General features: G+C 39.7%; 1 protein-coding gene across 1 annotated transcript in view; it reads left to right on the forward strand.

The window, feature by feature from the left end:
* The window catches only part of ADCY2 (adenylate cyclase 2), a 279,910-nt gene that overhangs the window by 202,469 nt on the left and 57,622 nt on the right, over positions 1-19,819 (forward strand). The window contains exons 12-15 of the mRNA XM_008161799.2: positions 26-106; positions 3,881-3,950; positions 6,245-6,342; positions 16,305-16,389. Coding sequence (XP_008160021.2) covers positions 26-106; positions 3,881-3,950; positions 6,245-6,342; positions 16,305-16,389 — 334 coding nt within the window. The remainder of the gene's footprint in view (positions 1-25; positions 107-3,880; positions 3,951-6,244; positions 6,343-16,304; positions 16,390-19,819) is intronic.

Consider the following 19,819-nt stretch of genomic DNA (forward strand, 5'->3'; position numbering starts at 1 on the left):
CCATTACATTTCCTTTTTCATGTAGAACCAAGTCACAAAAGAAACGATTTGAAGAAGAATTGAATGAAAGGATGATTCAAGCAATTGATGGGATTAATGCACAAAAGTGAGTTCTTCTTAATCTTAAATTATCATTCATCTCTGATAATTTCAGAGATGATATTTCAAACCCTATTATTTGAAGAGATTGTTATTTCCTGCCTAATAAACACTCTCCAAGGAAATTACTAATAAAAAACATGAGCTGTAAACATGGAGAGAAAAATCATAGCAAAATGTGTTCAGGAGGTCATGTGAAAGATCAATAGGAATTCCATGTGGGAAAAACTTTAAGTTATAGTAAGTAGCACTATCCGTTCAGAATGCATTTATTCCCATGCAAACCCAGAGAACATGGAGCTACCCATGTTCCAAACTGTGGAAGAGTGTTATGCATTAGAATCTGAATTCATGAGAGCAATGGGAAGAAGACCAGGTTTTTCTGGGGTGGGGACACAATATTGTTCAGTCTATGAAGTCTATAAATTCTGTGAGTGTCTATTCAGTCTATGAATTGCTGTTGTAGTTTTAAATGGTCCAAGAAATGCCTTAAAAAATTTTAAAGAAAGTAGTGGCATTCATGGCCTGAACAGAACAGTCACATCCATCAACCTCTGAAACCACACCAGGTAAATGTGCATTCAATAAATGTTTGTTGAATTAAGTTGTAGTGTAAACATCAGGAGGTCCAAATGAAAAGCTCCATGGAAAAGTTTCCATCCTTATGGAAACCGGACTATCTAATTTTTATCATGAAAGTTGACTCTTGAAAAATGTAAATGATTTTCACCTAGAACTCTGCCTACAAAACTAAGTTGCACGTCTTTGCAAACTGTGTGCTGCTTCTGCATTGTTCATTTTAAGTATTTGTTTTAAAATATTGATAGGGTTTATGAGAAAATTACATGACTGTGTGTGTGTGTGTGTGTGTGTGTGTGTGTGTGTGTGTGTGTGTGTGTAATTGAATATATAAACAATAAAGTATCTTGGTCAGGCTACAGTTATAATTCCGATATACTGGCACATTGAATTAACACCTGCCTAGAGACCCTTTATGTGCTCTAAATGCAACATGTGGCTTGAATTAAGTCATTTCCTCAAGTATCAGTCCAGTGTTCATGGCTTACAAAACTTGGTGTTAGGTGCTAGGGACACCAGGAAAGTGAAACCTGGTCTTGAGTACTTCCTGCTACTTGCAGGACACAGATCGGTAACTGAAACCTGGACTGGAATTAGGAGGCCTTGCAACTTAATGATGAACTGGTTTTATTTCCCCTTTATAAATTTCACTCATTTTATTTCCAAGCTTATATAATTCAGGAGCATTTTTAAATTAGATCTTTCTTTCTCAAAAAGAAAAAAACTTTTAATAAGTTACCTGTATGCATAATTCATAGTTTCATAACTACACAGTTCTGGAAATGAGTATAGTAAAAATTTATCTTAAATTTTATTTTCTGTCCTTTTTTTATATTAACCAACCTTTGATTCCTCTAATTAGTCTCATAAAAGAGGACAATTACATAGTTCTGCGGCTAATGTAATAATAAGAACTGCCAAAAATATCTATTTCCCTGAATCTAAAGATTATACCCTTGAGTCAAAAAGTATTATTGTCTTTTCAGCATGGCTCAGTGGTTGAGCAACAACCTATGGACCAGGAGGTCACAGTTCGATTCCCCGTTGTGGGCTCGATCCCCAGTGGGGGGTATGCGGGAGGCAGCTGATCGATGATTCTCTCTCATCATTGCTGTTTCTATCTCTCCCTCCCTCTCTCCCTTCATCTCTGAAACCAATAAAAATATATTTTTTAAAGTATTGTTATATATAGTTCTGTTTTAATGGTGATTGTTCTGGGATACATTACTGACTTCTGTGCCCCGATTGAAAGTGCATGGCTTGTTGTTGAGTCTTGTGGGACATTCACACTCATCATGGTCGGCACCATGACAGTCTTCCTAACTCTCCAGGGGTCCTGGGCACAGCATATCCACATAGACCTGGAGATGTCCCTCCTCAGATGTGCTGGTCTCCCGGGGTAACTTGTCATTAACCCAAATCTGAGACCTCATGTACATTTAGGGGCCCTAATCTGAAATCAGTAAGTGGCTGATTACTAGATAAAGTGTAACAATTCACCTGGCCTTTTCTCCTGGATCCTCAAAGGCCTTCATCCTTTATTTCCTGAATACATCTCAAAGAGTCCAAATCCATAGACAGATGTGCAATGGATTGGAAAGTTCTATATTAATAAATTCGTGTGAATTGGTTTTTGTTTGAACAGATGTAATTTTTTTGGAATTTTATGTAAAATATCATTTTATCTCTAATGTTTTCATATATGTATATGTTCTCTCTCCCTATATATAGATATATATATAAACAAGGTTATATATACTTGTAGAAATATACATATATATGCATATTCATTATAATTCAGACTATTATATTTATAATTATAAACATATTTAAGAGAAGTTAGGAAAGTAGAAATATAAATTCATCAGTTAATGACTCAAACCAGTTGGTCATTGTTGGTGTTTATTTTTAGATATTTTTCTTGATGCACACATTTTAATTTTTTTCTTACTTAACTTTGTTTCAGAAAATGTTTGTTAATTTTATGGCCAAATGTATGATTATATTAAGCACTGTGTACCCGCCTTGCTTGGTCATATGTCTGGTATCTCCACTTAGCTTATGATTATATAGAGCATTCCAGTGAAAAGTTCTGTCATTAAGCTCTTTCTCTATTTCAACTACTTTCTTAAGATAGATTTTTGTGAGTCAATCAGTGAGTAAGCATGCATACTTCCATATAATTTTTATTTTTTTTAACATCTGAGAGATATGTATGTATTTATTCACATATGTGTTTATATTAACATAATATTAGTGATCTGAACTGCTTGATTCTTATATTAGTATTTTCAACTGATACTTTTGAAAAACATGTTCAACTACTATTTTTATGATTTTACTTATATGTGGAATCTGAAAAACAAAATAAATGAACAAGCAGAACAGAAACAGACTCATAGATACAGAGAACACTTTGATGGTTGCCAAATGGAAGAGGGTTTGAAGGATGGGTGAAAAAGGGATAGGGATTAAGAAGTACAAATTTCTAGTTACAATAGTCAAGGGAATGTGAAGTACATCATAGGGAATATAGTCAATAATACTTTAATAAACTATGTATGGTGTCAGATGGATACTAGATTTATCATAGGGACCACTTCATAAGTTTTATAAATGTCTAATCGCTAGTTGCACACGTGAAACTTATATAATATTGTATGTCAACTGTAATTGTATGTATTTAATTGAGAAAAAATTATTATAAAGAAAACAAAACATAACAATGAAAGTATTTTCAATAAGTGTAAAAGAGGCAAAATCTCCTCACCCAGAACTTGAAGGGACTCTAAATGGGCTTGACATTCTGTGATGTGTTGCTTGGTATAAACACAGAAATACAGTGCTTCTCTGTGGACCAAATGCTTCAGGACATGACACTACCATGTGATTTCAGTAAAACATCAGGGAACACATTTAATAATGTACTTGAATCCCTAGTTATTTAATTAGGATAACTTGAGTTTCAAGCTGGTACAACAGATGGTTGTTAATATCAAATTTTCCAAGGAGGGCAGTGTGAATAGGAATATTATATTTGCAGATTCCATATCCAGTTATTTGGCATTATACCTTTTTTAAAATATTCAATTTTGGATGATTTACAATAAAGAAAGAAGAATGCAAGTCACTTTTTTTAAAAGTAGTTCCAGATGTTTGGTTAGAGGTTTGGTTTTATGATGTCTGCCCTTTTTATTTCTAGGCAATGGCTCAAGTCCGAAGACATTCAGAGAATCTCATTGCTTTTCTACAATAAAATACTGGAAAAAGAGGTAAGCTATAATTTTCTTTAAAATCAATCATTCTTTCTGACATTTTCGTTTTTCAAATTTCTTCATGAAAGTATACTCGTGTTTTTTCTTACTTGCGACATTTAAACTGCCTCTAGCTATATCCGAACTTTTGCTACATTTTCTATAATTCTTCCATGCATATATTGTTTTGTCATAGCTCTTGCAACCAAGCTTCATCTCTGGCTAGTCATCATTCTCAATACTCCTGGTGGTATGTGATGTCTGGAACATGTCTGAGATTGGGAGCTTAAAGAAAGGAGCATGAACTAAACAAATTCTTCCTGATAAATGTACAGTGACTTTGCACAAATTATATCAACTTTTTGACAAAAATATGAGATTTATGTTCAACGTGTTGGGGAGAATTAGGAACCTCAAACTTTTAGGTTTTGTTGCATCTAAATACTTTCACATTATGACTCATAAAGTAAGAGCTATTTCAGGCACACATAATAAGCAGACATTTAATTTTTACATGTCAAGTTTAACATGGATTTGCTAAAATGAATTAAATAATTATTATAGAAAGGACAACTGCTCTTAGGTCAGCTTTATTTGACTTGCCTTTTGTTTTGTGTTGATCTAGAAAAGGAACAAGTTAGAGCTGATTTTTATTATCCAACCATGTAATTACAGTCTTAGTTTGAACAAAAGCTACTGTAGTAACAATGCTATTAAGGGAATTCAGTTCACTGTTTTATGGATATTGAATAGAAAAAATCAAATACCAAAATTTCTCCCAGAATTCATCAGGGTTGGATTATGCAGTTACACCTAAATTTTCTTTTTTTACTAGTGGTCAAGAAGATCAATTGTCTGCTTCTAAGTCAACATATTGACTACAGATGGTTTACCAAATTGATGTTTTATATAATTCATTACTATTATTTTGACCCTTTTTTCCTTGAATTAAAGTTATTCTGATCTGATGGTTACTTAATGTGTAAATGGTAAAGTAGTTCCTTCCTGGTAGAAGTCCATCTCCTTTATTAATACTGTAACTCATAGCTCTGCACAAAGCCCAGCAGAAGGGAAAAGATAAGGGTGTAATTGAATGCATAGAATGTAATCACATTTCTGTGCCTTTGCTAATGTAGCTCCTTCATCAACATGTAAATTATCCCAGCTAGTAAGTCACAAAATTCATCAGAAAAATAATCTAGCAGATAGAAGGTGATCGTAATTTTAAAATGCCACTTTTGCTGACATTGACCATGAGGACATATTTGCAGAGGCCAACTTTCAGGCGAGGTTGAGAGGGCATTGAGATTTAAGCTTGCTTTTTGCCCATGTATCCCCAAGCCTGCTCTTCAGCCCTGCAGGAAGGATACAGGGTAGCAAGGAAGCAAGGAAGAGAAACATCAATTCACCACCCAGAGATCCAGCATCCCTCACTAAAACCCCAGTGGCTAAAACCCCAGCAATTCATACTATAACTTCCCATAGCTTGGAGAGCAGTCTGTGCAGATATAGCTAATGCAGCCTGCCAGTGTTGTCAGGGGGTCTCAATAGCATGGCCACAGAAACTTTATTTCCTTTCATTTTATTATAAAACTCTTTTGAGAAGCAATATAGTCTCAGCTGCAACTTTGGTTGTTGTTTTTCCTGCATAACTCAGGCAGGGGCAGTCCCAGGTGGGCAGCTACACTGGTCAGTGTATGGTCCTGGATGGGATGGAAAGCCGCGTGGACAAGTGGAAAGAATGTCCATCAGCCAGGCTCAGACAAGCAAACAGAATGAATGTGGACCTAGACAAAGCCCGCCGGGCTTCTCTGTCTTGTAAATCTACACATTACCTCTAAGAAGCATTAAAATAAATAACAAAATGAAAGACTAAAACAAGTAAATTAAATGAGGAAATTACATTTCCTCAGTAGCATTCAAAAGTGAAATATTAAGTGAAAATGTATTTGCTTTCCCCAAATAAATGTGGGCAACAAGGGAACCAGGGCTCCCACACAGTTCACTCAGTCACTCACTTGTCTTTCTGGTCAGCTGCTCTCTCTCCTTGATGGAGTGATTGACTCAGTTACCTTAAAATGGGATGCTGAACAGGTCGGCGTATAAGTCACGGTCTTTGGAAGTTATAGCTCATTTGGAGGGAGGAAGTACCCATTGCCGGAGATGAGCAGCCATCGTCCTTAGCTCATTTGTGCCACAGTCTACAACGTAGGAGTGTAATGCATGAACTGGGTAGAGTTAGGCTGCTAGATGACTGCTTCAGCCCTTCTCTTACTGAATTGCCACTCACAGTTTCCTCCTTCTCCCCTTAGTACCGAGCCACGGCACTGCCAGCGTTCAAGTATTACGTGACCTGTGCTTGTCTCATTTTCTTCTGCATCTTTATCGTGCAGATTCTCGTGTTACCAAAGTAAGTGCATGCGGTTCTCCATTAGGATTCTCACCTGGTACCGTCCTACTGGCCCACTGTGCTCAAGGGTGTGAGAAGATGGTAATTTCTAAAACAGGGGGGTTATGTACCATACCACAGTGATCATGGAAGGGGTAGACCTCAGGATCTGTGAAGTTAAGTGGTCTCCATGCATCATGTTTAGTTATAGAAATACTGGATTTTCAAAGTGGACATGTGGATTCATGTTTCAGTGTTCCTTCTGCCTTTGACTTCCATATTACTCTGATGCCCAGTTTAAGAAATATAGCCCAGGAAAACTTTACCAAAAAAGGCAAAATTGCCAGATGTTGTTTCTAATATACAAATAACATCATTGTATATTGAAAGGACAAAACCTGCTCTGGGCACACTTAGCCCAGCCATTCATTCTGATTTCACAGTCTTCTCCATGAAGTCCATGCCCTGCCCCCAACTCTGATTGTTACAGGTCACTGTCCAACTCGCCTCTCCCAGGACAGACCTGAAACAGACAGGAAGGAACCGGGGGAGCTGGATTTCACAGGTTCACACTTTGGGGTGGACTCCTGCTAGTCCCACCTATTGGTGAAAATCCAGTCACTCTATGATTCCTGGATTGTCTTTCTCCCTCACCTTCTTAATGAATGAAATGTACACCAACTGACTTTCTTTAAAGAAACAGATTTTTGCCCTGGCTGGTTTGGCTCAGTGAAGGGTCCCGGGTTCGATTCCAGTCAAGGGCACATGCCCAGGTTGCAGGCTCGATCCCCAGTAGGTGGCGTGCAGGAGGCAGCCAATCAATGATGCTCTCTCATCATTGATGTTTCTCTTTCTCTCTCTCCTTCTCTCTTCCTCTCTGAAATCAATAAAAAAAAGAAAGAAAGAAACAGATTTTTCCCATTCTAAGAAAAAGAAAACAAATCTCTTGTCTTTTGATAATTGGGGATATAGACATAAATTTTAAGATAAATGTTCTTTCCCCTTATTATTACCTACTTCGTTAAGGCAAAGCAATCATTTTTAATTTAGTATAATTTAGAGCATTAGCATTTAACTTCAGGGGCACAGCCAGCATTTGTGGGAAACCTGAATTGCTAAGGCTGGGTTACATTTTGTCTCATTGATAGAAAGCAAACTAGAAATAAATAGTTTGTCTTTCTCTGTGTACTCCAAAGGATATTCTTCTGGACACTGAGCCCATTCAAAGGCTTTATAGAAATACTAGAGGCCCAGTGCATGATTGAATCATGCACGTGTAGGGTCCCCTACACGCTTTCGCTTTCGATCACGGGGGAGCTGGGTGCCTGTCCACTGGTGCCTGAGCGGACAGGCACCCAGCTCCCCCGCTTTTGATGGTCCGCAGTGGGACGTGAGCTCACTGCCCCAGAGGCCCCTTCTGTGCCACAGCACAGCCATGGCGCAGACACTGAGCTCAAGCCGCCGCTGGCGACGCGAGCTGAGCGTCCCGCTGGCCCAATCGGCTATCCCGCCACCCTGAGTCCCACCCCCCCGCGCCTCCTGGCCAATCGCGGGCATAGCAAAGGTATGGTCAATTTGCATATTTGTCTATTATTAGGTAGGATAACAAATCAAAATATTATTCATATATGTACAATCCAACCCTTTTAGGAAAGGGTTCCCACTAGATTTCCTCTTATTAGCATTAAAATGTGTGGGCCAATTGAGTTCTTCTAAAACTTAAGTGAAATTTGCTAATGTCAACTTACAAGTTTTTTATTTTTTAAAAAGTTAGCAAATTAAGTTCCTTCTAAGTGCCAGGCCTGTGCCACATGATTCAGGAGAGAAACAATGGTCCCAGCATGCACAAGGCTTACAAGCTGGGCATTGCCCTGGCTGGGTGGCTCAGTTGGTAGGAGCATCGTCCCATACAACAAAAAGGTTGTGAGTTTTATTCTGGTCAGGGCACATACCTAGATTGCAAGTTCAATCCCTGGTCTGGGCATGTGCAGGAGGCAACTGATTGATGTTTCACTCTCTCCCTCTCCCTTCCTCTTTCTCTGAAATCAATGGAAGCATATCCTCAGGTGAGGATAAAAAAAAAAGTTCTTACATCTCTGTCATGTATTTTGATTACTAATTTATACAATCCTCTCAGAGAGCAAAATAATAAAACATTCTCTTTTTTAAAAAAGTTATATAGATGATACTAGTACTACCAAGGGAAATGGACCCTTATTATTACTCTCAAGTAGATAAATTCATTCATTTTTCTGTATCTTCCTAATAAGTATTTTATATATATTTTTACATCATAATTAAGATAGTTTATCACCCACTAGAAGGAGTTGGAAGAGAGGAAAGTGAATCAGCATTTTAAAAGATGATGTCAAAGATGCCCTAGCTGGTTTGGCTCAGTGGATAGAGTGTCGACATCCAGACCAAAGGGTCCTGGGTTCGATTCTGGTCACAGGCATGTACCTTGGTTGTAGGCTTCTCCCCAGCTCGGGCTCTGGCGGGGGCTCATGTAGAAGGCAACCAATCGATGTGTTTCTCTCACATTGATGTTTCTCTCTGTCTTTCCCTCTTTCTTCCACTCTCCCTAAAAATCAATGGAAAAATATCCTAAGGTGAGGATTAACAACAAAAAAAAACAAAAACAAAATAATGAAGTCAAAGATGACAGACTTCCAGGAACCAAGAAGAACATTTCATGGCATTATACTTTTAAAAGAACATACAGGAGATGTCTGCTCTGTCGTTGCTTTTATTTTCTTGTCTCTCTTTTATTGAATTGTGTATTTATGAGGACCCAAAAATATGTTATTTAATTATAGCAGTTCATTCTCTCAGGTATCATGACCAGTTATTATGTGTGTCTTGAGCAACAAGTTAGACTTCGAGTGTGAACATTGTGAACTCTGTGCTGGTTGCATTTCCCTCTTTGTGTTGGCAGTCAGAAAGTTCAGAGGAAGGCCTGCGGGCTCCTCAAATAAAAAGAATTGAAACTTGAGTGTGTGTGTGTGTGTGTGTGTTGTGTGTGTGTGTGTGTAACTCACTGAATGACTTATTACAGGGAAAGGATACATTAAAATTAGCCTAAGGAAGAGACACATAGGGCAGAGTCTAGAAAGGGCCCAAATGCAGGGCTTCTGGCTGCTCTCTCCCAGGGAAGCGTGGAGGGATTACCTTCTCCCAGCCACCATGTGTGGCAATACCCACCAAGTATCATCAACCAGGGAAGCTCACCCAAGCTTTTGGTGTCCAGAATTCTTATGAAGCTCAACCACGTTCTGCCCATGGGACTGCCTGTTGGTCTCCAGCCTCCTCCTGATGTGGGGCTAACATATTGAGTCTCCAGTCCCTTCTTAGTTGAGAACTGCACCTCCTGTACCAGCTTTATATTGTATTGTATTGTATTGTATTGGTCTTTTCCCTTCGTTTTCCTTTCATGTTAATAGCCTCTCTTTTTTCCTTTTTAAAAAAGTTCTTGCTATTAAATTCTTCAAACATACAGAAAAGTACAGAGCATAAGATAATAAGCATGCATGTGCACAAAACGCACATTTCACAGATGTTAATCTGGTGGTATATTTACTATAAGTATATTTCTATGTTCTTGGGTCCATTATTGTTTGGATAGCTTCCTATAGATAGCATCTATTTTTATTTTGTTTGTTTTTTATGTGTTCAAACTGCTATCTTTATATTAATATGCTTTATTTTATTTGTATTTTGATTTTTTCTTTGATATATATGGACCCACTTTACCTTCTTATTTGCATTTACCTTGCTTTTCTTTTGTTCTCCACTTCCCTTCCTAACTTCTAAAGGATTAATGAGATTTTTTTTATTAAGTTAAAAGGAAATATATGTATTCTTAACTTAATAAGTTCTAAAGTTAATCATTGCATTTCTTGTATAATTATTTCTTATCATTTTATGTCCAGATGGTAATTATAGTCAATATTTATTTAGATTTACCCATATTATTTACCAATTCTTTGCTCATCAATGCTTTCTAAAAATTCCTTTCTTCATTTTTCTTCTTACTGATGTATATTATTTATTAGTTCTTTTACTGAGGGTCTGTGAGTTCCCTCAGTTCTCATGTCTTTGCTAAATACCATGTGTAGGAGGTGCACAGAGCATTGATGGAGGGACCCATATCACTACTTGGGGGAGGAGAAGTGAGAGAACAGAGGGAAGAGGGTCATGGCACTAAATGGAATTCCAGAGAAAGCCCTTATTATTTACCCAATTAAATGGTTTATAACTAATATAACTTTTAGACATTTTTGGTGGGGGAGGCATCGGTAATCTCTGCTGGTTTCTTTCTCAGCAAACGTGCTTCCTTGTCCCTGTCAGAACCATCTTTAAGTGATGAACTGGCTGAGAAAAACCAGAGAGGAGAAAGGACCTAGTCCTGAATCAGCCTTTTCCATTTACTGTAACAATACACTTGATTAAAGTGCCAAAGTCGAAAATCCTCACTAAAAAAATGCGACTTTTCATGCCTCATGACAGGGAGGAGTCAGCTTTGCTTTTCAGTAAGTACATAAATCAGTTATACTTGGGTTTTAAAAAGAAACAGCTTTGCAACCAGAATGTTAATTAAAATTGGTTATGTTACATAACATCATGGTATGCTTAATGGGCCTGAACATGCTTTTGATAGAACAGGCATGATAAATGGTTATAATTAAGAGCTTTTGAGCAGCCATTACTTTTGCTTGGTGGTATTTCTGTTCCCCGAGATAAAGGGTACCTCCACCTGAACAAGAGGGTCTGTGCGCTGTGGACCGGAACACTGGACAGCCTCAGGTCAAGCATGTCAGTGAGAATTCGAGCCACTCTGGGTCTGAATGCCAGGTTATGACATCGTATTCTAAATACAAGGTCATATCATCTACAAGTAGAGATAGTTTTACTTATTTGTTTCTAATCTGATGCCCTTATTTTATTTTTGTGTCTAATTTCCCTGGCTAGCTCTTCCAGTATAATATTCAATAGGAGTAGCCACAGCATACATATATTCTGGGAACAATGAGCAAGATTTTTATTGTTTTCATCTTTATTAATCTTTTCAAAATATATTTCACTCCTTTCATTGTTAAATTATATACTTTTGAATACACTAGTCAAATGAGAAATTAGAAAGTGTTTTGTATATCAAAACATAACTTCAAATTATCTGGTATGTACCTTAAAGTCATTTAGAGAGGAATTTGTAACTTTCAAATGCTTAAAAAAAAAAGGAAAGAAAATGAGACATTTAAAATAAAAAGTCTCCATTTCCAATTTAGGAAGCCAGGAAAAGAAGAGCAAATCAAGAATGTAGAAGGGAATCATTGGTAAAGAAGGAAGAAAAAAAATCATTAAAATAGGAACCAACCAATACAGAAACAGTAATGTCAAAAGTAGATTTTTTTAACAAGTTTAATTATTCCTAAACCATTATCAAAACTGATCAAGAAAGAAAAAGAGATAACCAGAAAGTACCCAAACTAATAATATAAGGAATAAAAGGGAATCCACTGCAGAGCCTACAGACATTGGCAGGATAAATATGGAATGTTATAAATTACTCAAGGCCAACAAGATTTAAAATTTAGATGAAATGGAGAAATTCATTTAAAGGAGATTCTATCAAACCTGACACATAATAGAATAGAACATTTAAATGTGTATGTACATAGTAAATGTATTAAATTTAATTGTTTTAAATCTTCACACAAAACTTCACATGCAGGTGATTTTCTGTATTAATCCTACTATGCATTTTAAGAAAATAAGATGGAAGGGACTGGTCAAATATTAACGAATTTTATAAGTGTGAATGGATAAAAATATCCTATTCATGCACAGAAGCTCAAAGATTGAGGCTACAAATCAGAGGCCACACTTTTGTACTATATATGGGAGATCAACTTAAAATTAAAAGAGAAAGTTTGGAAATAAAGATGGAAAATAGTTATTCTGAGAAACAGCTTACAGAAAAGAGAAAGCAGCAGTAATATAAATTTCTGACAATACAGAATTCAAATGCAAGGCATTCAGCATGACAAAAAACCTATTGTGGCACAGTCACCAAGAAAGTTTAACAATCATAAATCTTCGTGCACTCCAGCATCTCTTTGAAGTCAATAAAGAGGAACTATTAAAATGTTCAGATATATTGACAAATCCACAATCCTATTTAGAAATCTTAATGCATTCTAAAATTGACAGGCTAAATTGAGTCAATAAGTCAGCCCACTGGGGATTTGACTAACTCCTCAGGCCCTCTGAATAGATATATTTAGAGAACATGCTTTGTTTCCAGAAAAATAGAAAATACATATCATTTTTAGAAAGCCATAAATCATCATAGAAGTAGAGCCTGTTTATCACAGCCCAGAAGAAAAATAAACTGTCAAAGTATAAATAATAAGCACAATCTCTGATCAAATCTGTTGAAATTAGAAATAACAAGAACAGACCAAAAATAGGCTCTTTGTAGAATTTATAAATTAGACTTCTGATTTACTCTTGTATTAAAAGGAAATTGAAATTGAAATTACAGGCCTTTTAGAAAAGAATGACAATTGAGTAGCTATAAATCAAAGCTATGGGATTTGGCTAAAGCAGTAATTATAGGAATATTTATGTGCTTAAATACATTTATTAGAAAATACAAAAGATTGACAACAAGTGACAATTAAGCAAAAGAACAATTTAAGTTTAAATAAAGAAAAAGGAAAGATTTTTTTAAACTTAAACAGAAACTCAATAAGCTAAAAAACCATCAGAATGCATAGACTTTAATAATATTCCAAAAGCTTTGAGAAAATTAACAAACATGCAAAGTTTCAAAAGTCTGACTTAAAGAAAAAATATAAAAATAACATTTAGTACAAAAAGAAATTACTTTAAATATGGAGACTTTAAAACTTTTAAGATAATCTACACTAATAAAAGAGTAAGATGCAAATTGACTGTACCTTCGCGCCCCTGGGTCTGGGAGAGGCCACGCGCCCCCGGGTCCAGGTGAGGCCATGTGTCCCTGGATCCAGGTGAGGCTGGGTCCCAGGTCTGGGTGAGGCCACGCGCCCCTGGGTCTGGGAGAGGCCACACGCCCCTGGGTCCGGGTGAGGCCATGTGTCCCTGGATCCGGGTGAGGCCTCGCGCACCTAGGTCCAGGTGAGGCCACGCGCCCCTGGGTCTGGGAGAGACCACGTGCCCCCGGGTCCGGGTGAGGCCATGTGTCTCTGAGTTCGGGTGAAGCCGTGCCCCTGGGTCCGGCCGAAACCAAACCAGAGGGAGTCGGACCTCCATTACCACCATTTGTCCACCATCCAAAGCTGAGGGGTCTGTGCTGACATGTACACATAAGGAACTGGTGGACATTGAAATTGGGTCTCTAAAGAACTGTTGGTCCAGAAAGAAACTCACTACAGACTGATTCATTTGCCTGTCAGCATAACTATTATTGCTCGTCTCACATTCAGTTCTTATAAGTATATCTCTAGTGATACATGATCTCGCTCATCTAGGGGAAATGATGAACAACATAGACTGATGAACAAGAACAGAACCAGAAACAAGGAGGCATCGATCGGACTATCGGGCCTCAGAGAGAGGATAGGGGAGGGTGGGGGGAGAGGGGAGAGATCAACCAAAGGACTTGTGTGCATGCATACGAGCCTATCCAATGGCTAAGTTCAACAGGGGGTTGGGGCATCCGTGGGGAGGGGTGTGGGATGGGAATGGGGGGATGAGGACAAATATGTGACACCTTAATCAATAAAGAAATTAAAAAAAAACTTTTAAGATAATCTACACTAATAAAAGAGTAAGATGCAAATTGACTGTACCTTCACGGCGCCCACCAGCCAATCAGGAGCAAGTATGCAAATTAACCCAACAAAGATGGTAGGTTAGTTTGCATACACAGGCACTGAGTGGCCAGGGGCAGGGTGGGATGCAGGCGTTCCACTCTGCCCCAGCTGCTCCAGGCCTCTGGACGTGTGGAAAGGCAGAAAGGCGGCTCAGGGCCGGAGCAAAGGTGGTGCAGGCAGCCAGGGGAAGGAAGGCCCATTCTTGCACAAATCTTCGTGCATTGGGCCTCTAGTAATATAATATTTTACATTTGAACATCTAAATAAAATGGATAATTTTCTAGGAAAATTATCAAAATTTACTTTAAAAATAGAACCAGTAAACATGACAGAAATGTGACATATCTACTTCTAATCATGGATCAAGAATATAATATCATGAACGCAAACGTCACCCACACAACTTAATAGAGAAATAGCTTTTAGGCAAGTCTCCTAAGATATCTGGGTCTCAGTTTCTCGTCAGTAAAATGAGGTGATAATATTAACTGCTATCCAGGAGTAAATTAACTATACAGATGAAGTCCTTAGAAGAGTGCTTGGCATGTAGTAAATGATCTATGGATGTTAATTTGTGTCATCGAATCATCATATCATCATCATCACCTCATCAGACAGATGGTTTTATAGTTGAGATTTACCAAACCTTCAATAAATGATTACTCATTTGTTATCTAAACAGTTTTGGACCTAAGAAAAAGAAATAATGTTTCTGAACTCATCCTTATGAGGCTGGCATTACCTTGATATTCAGAAGGAACCAGGTGAACATAGAGTCAAATGAAACTCTTGAGAGCTTATTTTATAAGAATAAAATGGACAAGAAAGGTGGCAAACAAAAGGTCAGCAGATGAGTTACCGTGTCCCTCTTTAGTCCATCCCTCTGAGGTGTGCACCGCTTCACAGTCCCCTCCCTCCTCACTGTCTGTCTAAGCAGGAGCCTCTGAACGTGTGTAGGAGAGATGAGGAGGCTGGGGCAAGTGGTGGTAGTCAGGGCCTCTGTGGCCTCTGACCAGGGTCTAAGGACTGAAGTGATGTCTTAAGGAAGGGTGTTCTAGAAGGTAAGGAGACATACAGTGCTTATCTCTACTAGTCTGTAAGCAGCTAAAAATATGGTTTACATCTTACTCATCTTTGTAACATTGCAGCCTAACATAGATGCATGAGATGAGTCAATAATATAGGTGTATTTGGTATATAAACACCTTCCCACTAGAGATTTATTTCACCTTGTTGCTGACTTGCATCTAGATCTTCCATCTGTCTATTGACATTCGGGGTGTTGCTACTCTTCTCAGTATCTTCTCTCTCTTCAGTTTCTCCAGCCAGTGTCATTGGCATGAGTTTTATTATGGTCTCAGACACACCCGACCTCTCCTTGGATGTTCCATTTGAATTTCATCTTTGATTATTCATTGTAGTCCTGCTCTTTTGATACCCCCAATCCCTTTTATCTTTGGAATAAATGAAGGCTTAAGAGGCTTTAATTTTTAATTTTTTAAAGGACCGCTCAGAAATGTATATAATTCTTATAAATACTTGTAACCTGTTGGTAGCACAATCTGTAACTCAGTGGGCACATTGTTCACATGATCATAGAAAGGTTGTGTGTTCATTGACTCGTGCAAGAATGTAAAAGCCGTGGCCTTTGAAATCTTGGGAGAATCTCAGAAAACATTTAGATGCATTTATTTTTTAAGGAAGTTGAATCTGGTTGGATTGTAGTGGGGAGGGTGAAGACTCAGTGTTTCCTAAGTGAACAGGAGTAAGAATGCTCTGTAGGTAGCAGCTGCCAAAACATCAACAACAGGGAAAAGGACACAGAGATGAAAAGTGCTATTTGCTTAGGTGAGTCCAAAAAAGATCATTTTTAATAAATAACTGTGTACAGGGTGATTTTAATGAGCCATCATAACAAGTCAACCAGACATAACTGTGGACATAGTTTTCTATGGACATATTTTTGGTTTTGTTTTACGTTCATTTTCATTTCTCAAAAAAATTTAGTGAGGATTGAAGTCCTCATTTAATTAAGTCCTAATTAAGCTGAAGATATTGCTGATGGCTTTCCAGGATAAGAAAAACTCTCCCCACACTAACCCATTCTTTTCTGTCTCCTGGTAGAACCTCCATCCTCGGGATCTCCTTTGGAGCTGCATTCCTCCTGCTTGCCTTTATCCTTTTTGTCTGCTTTGCTGGACAGCTTTTGGTAGGTACTTCATATATTGAACTTCTTTGAAAACTGTGCTCATTGAATGAAAACTGATTTCTTACTTAAAACAGGGAGGTTATTGACTTACCATTTCAAGATATACAGATCCCAGTAAAGAAACATGTGTCCTTCCTGTCATCTGCCAAAAATACAAACTGACGCAGCTCACACACAACCAGGACACTAATTTGAAGATTATTTGAGATGTTGGATGTCACATCATAAAATTGTAGTTAGGTCCACTTGCTTCTGTCAGCAATTTTTATCATCTTCTCAACATTTTCAGAGTGTTTATAACTGTGACTATATAAGTATAATGGGAGACTTTTAGTATACAGAAGAATTAAAACTCAAACCAAATATATATTTTATATCAACTTTCCAGATATAAAATCTTAGAATATCAAAATAGCAAATGTAAAAACATTTTTTAGTGTTTTAATTTAAGGCAATCATTGCAAGCTCTTATGGTTTAGATGCTAGTTCTGGATATAAAAAGTAAATCTACTTGAGTCTAAAGCAATGAGAGCATCCTAAGAAGGCCAGCAATGGGATAGAAGTCACAAAAGAGAGCGGATGTTCCACTTTGTTCATTGGAGATGGGTTGAAAGAGGAGAGGCCACTTTTGAGCAGAGTTCATGGGCATCTTCTGTGGAGACACTTCCCTTACTTTTGTTAACCAAAATGTTAATGTCACAAATAGTTCGTTACACAAAATAAACAGGAATAATCCTTAAAGTATCTGCCAGTGAATGAATGCATTTTATGAGATGTGTGAGGTTAAGGAAATTTCATATTTTTCATATTTCTGAAGTCATGATTTCTTCTTCCAATTAGACTTTGACAAGAGCAAGTAGATGACACAACCAAGGAAGCAGACCTAGAGTGTGCAGGGCTCCTGGTCACTTCTCAAGGTTGTGCTACACCCATAGGATGCACTGTGGCTTCTAGGAGAGCACTTCTCTCATTCTACCTGGTTTTACACTTTTCATGTGTTTCTCCATTGTAATGTCATTTTGCTTTTTAAAAACATATGGTAGTATTACTTCCAGCAACATCAGTACAGTGACAGAATGGCCTCTTATGGTTTGGAGCCCCAGGTGTCCATTGTATTCTAGTCTGTGTTGAAATCTTTTGCCCAAAAAGTGCTGAGATTGCAAAGCATGTCTCTGTCTCCATTGCTGACCTCCTCTGTCTTGTACTTTTACAAACTTGTGTGGGCTTCTATTTGCTGGATCATAGTTTAGATTATTTAAATTGGATTGGAAACTCTCCCACAAATGAGACTATGGTTTCTGATTTCCTGGCAAGCACACAGCATCTCTTAAAAATCCCCTGAAGATACCATAGGTTGTAGAGAAGAGAGGACTGGGTAAATATTGACCCATGGGAATCTTTGTCAAGTTCAAAAATGCTTCGTACACAAAGAAGCCTGATTTCCTACGTTCAGATTTTCCTTGGGTGGAAAGCATTTGGCTCCATCCTCTGTCTTCCTGGACTCCAGATCCTTCTTGGAAGCCCATTTCTCAGGTCTTTAGAACAGGAACTATCATTTGTACTTCTGTTGAAATCCAAACCTCATTGTAAAGCACCTTATATCATTTTGCCTCAATAGCCATAGTTCTCATTTTCTAGTCCAAGGCATCCATTTGTGGGGTGAGGGGATCATCTTATATAATAAAAGGCTAATATGCAAATTGACCATCACTCCAACACACAAGATGGCTGCCCCCATGTGGGCAAAGATGGCCGCCCCCATGTGAACATAAAATGGCCGCCACAAGATAGCCGGCAGGGGAGGGCAGTTGTGGGCGATCAGGCCAGCAGGGGAGGTCAGTTGGGGGGGACCCAGGCCTGGAGAGGAGGGCAGTTGGGGGCAACCAGGCCTGCATGGGAGGGCAGTTGGGGGGACCCAGGCCTGCAGGGGAGGGCAATTGGGGGAGACCAAGCCTGCAGGGGAGGGCAGTGGGGGGAACCAGGCCTGCAGAGGAGGGCAGTTGGGGGGAACCAGCCCTGCAGGGGAGGGCAGTTGGGGGCGATCGGGCCAGCAGGGGAGGCCAGTTAGGGTTGGCCAGCCTGGCAGGAGAGGGAAGTTAGAGGCAACCAGGCTGGCAAGGGAGGACAGTTAGAGGTGACCAGGCCATCAGGGGAAGCCAGTTAAGGGCGACCAGGCCAGCAAGGGAGGGCATTTAGGGGCTACCAGGCTGGCAGGGGAGGCCAGTTAGTGGTGACCAGGCTGGCAAAGGAAGGCAGTTAGGGGTGATCAGGCCAGCAGGGCGGGGGGGCAGTTGGGGGCAACCAGGCCTGCAGGGGAGGGCAGTTGCAGGGGAACCAGGCCTGCAAGGGAGGGCAGTTGTGGGGGACCAGGCCTGCAGGGGAAGACAGTTGGGGGTGACCAGGCCGGTAGGGGAGGGCAGTTAGGGGCAACCAGGCTGGCAAGGGAGGGCAGTTAGAGGTGACCGGGCCAGCAGGGGAGGGCAGTTGGGGGCAACCAGGTCTGCAGAGGAGGACAGTTAGGGGCAACCAGGCCAGCAGGGGAGGACAGTTAGGGGAAACCAGGCCTGCAGGGGAGGACAGTTAAGGGCAATCAGACTGGCAGGGGAGGGCAGTTAGGGGTGACCAGGCTGGCAAGGGAGGGCAGTTAGGGGTGACCAGGGCAGGAAGGGACAGCAGTTGGGGGCAACCAGGCCTGCAGGGGAGGACAGTTAGAGGTGACCAGGCCAGCAGGGGAGGGCAGTTAGGGATGACCAGGCTGGCAGGGGAGAGCTGTTAGGGACAATTGGGCTGGCAGGGGAGCAGTTAGGCATCGATCAGGCTGGCAGTGGAGTGATTAGGGGCAATCAGGCAGGCAGGCAGGCAAGCAGTTGGGAGAAAGCAGTCCTGGATTATGAGAGGGATCCCACATTGGAGAAGGTGCAGGCTGGGCTGAGGGACACCCCCCCCTGCACAAATTTCATGCACCTGGCCTCTAGTAGTGTATATTTAGGGTTTCAAGTTGATTTTTTTTCTTCCCACTAAGTTTCTGTAGAAAAGGAATACAGGGCTGGAGACTGAAAAATGAATCTGCAGAGCAACTTTGGTGTCTGTGTGGGAACACTCTGCTCTCATGAAAAGTCTCCCCTCTTGGCTTCAGTATAATCCAACCTCACTGTGGAACTTTTCACGGCTCTTGATTCCTCCTGTACCCGCCCTGTGGTCCTTCAGGGTGATGGAGAGAGAGCCCACACGCATAGTGCCTGCTTCCTCCAGTTCCGGGGGACGGGGGCTAGGCGGCTTTTCAGACCTTGACACCCACACACCAGATGCTCAGGAGTTCTTTTTAACTCTTTGTTGTCTCAAAGAAAAATTTCAAGGCTGCAGATGAACTGGTGCCTGCCTCATCCTCACAAGAAGCCTGTATTTTGACAAAATGGTCAGGAAGGTTAGA

This window comes from Eptesicus fuscus, chromosome 4, assembly GCF_027574615.1.
Source record: "Eptesicus fuscus isolate TK198812 chromosome 4, DD_ASM_mEF_20220401, whole genome shotgun sequence".
Classification (NCBI taxonomy): Eukaryota; Metazoa; Chordata; class Mammalia; order Chiroptera; family Vespertilionidae; genus Eptesicus; species Eptesicus fuscus.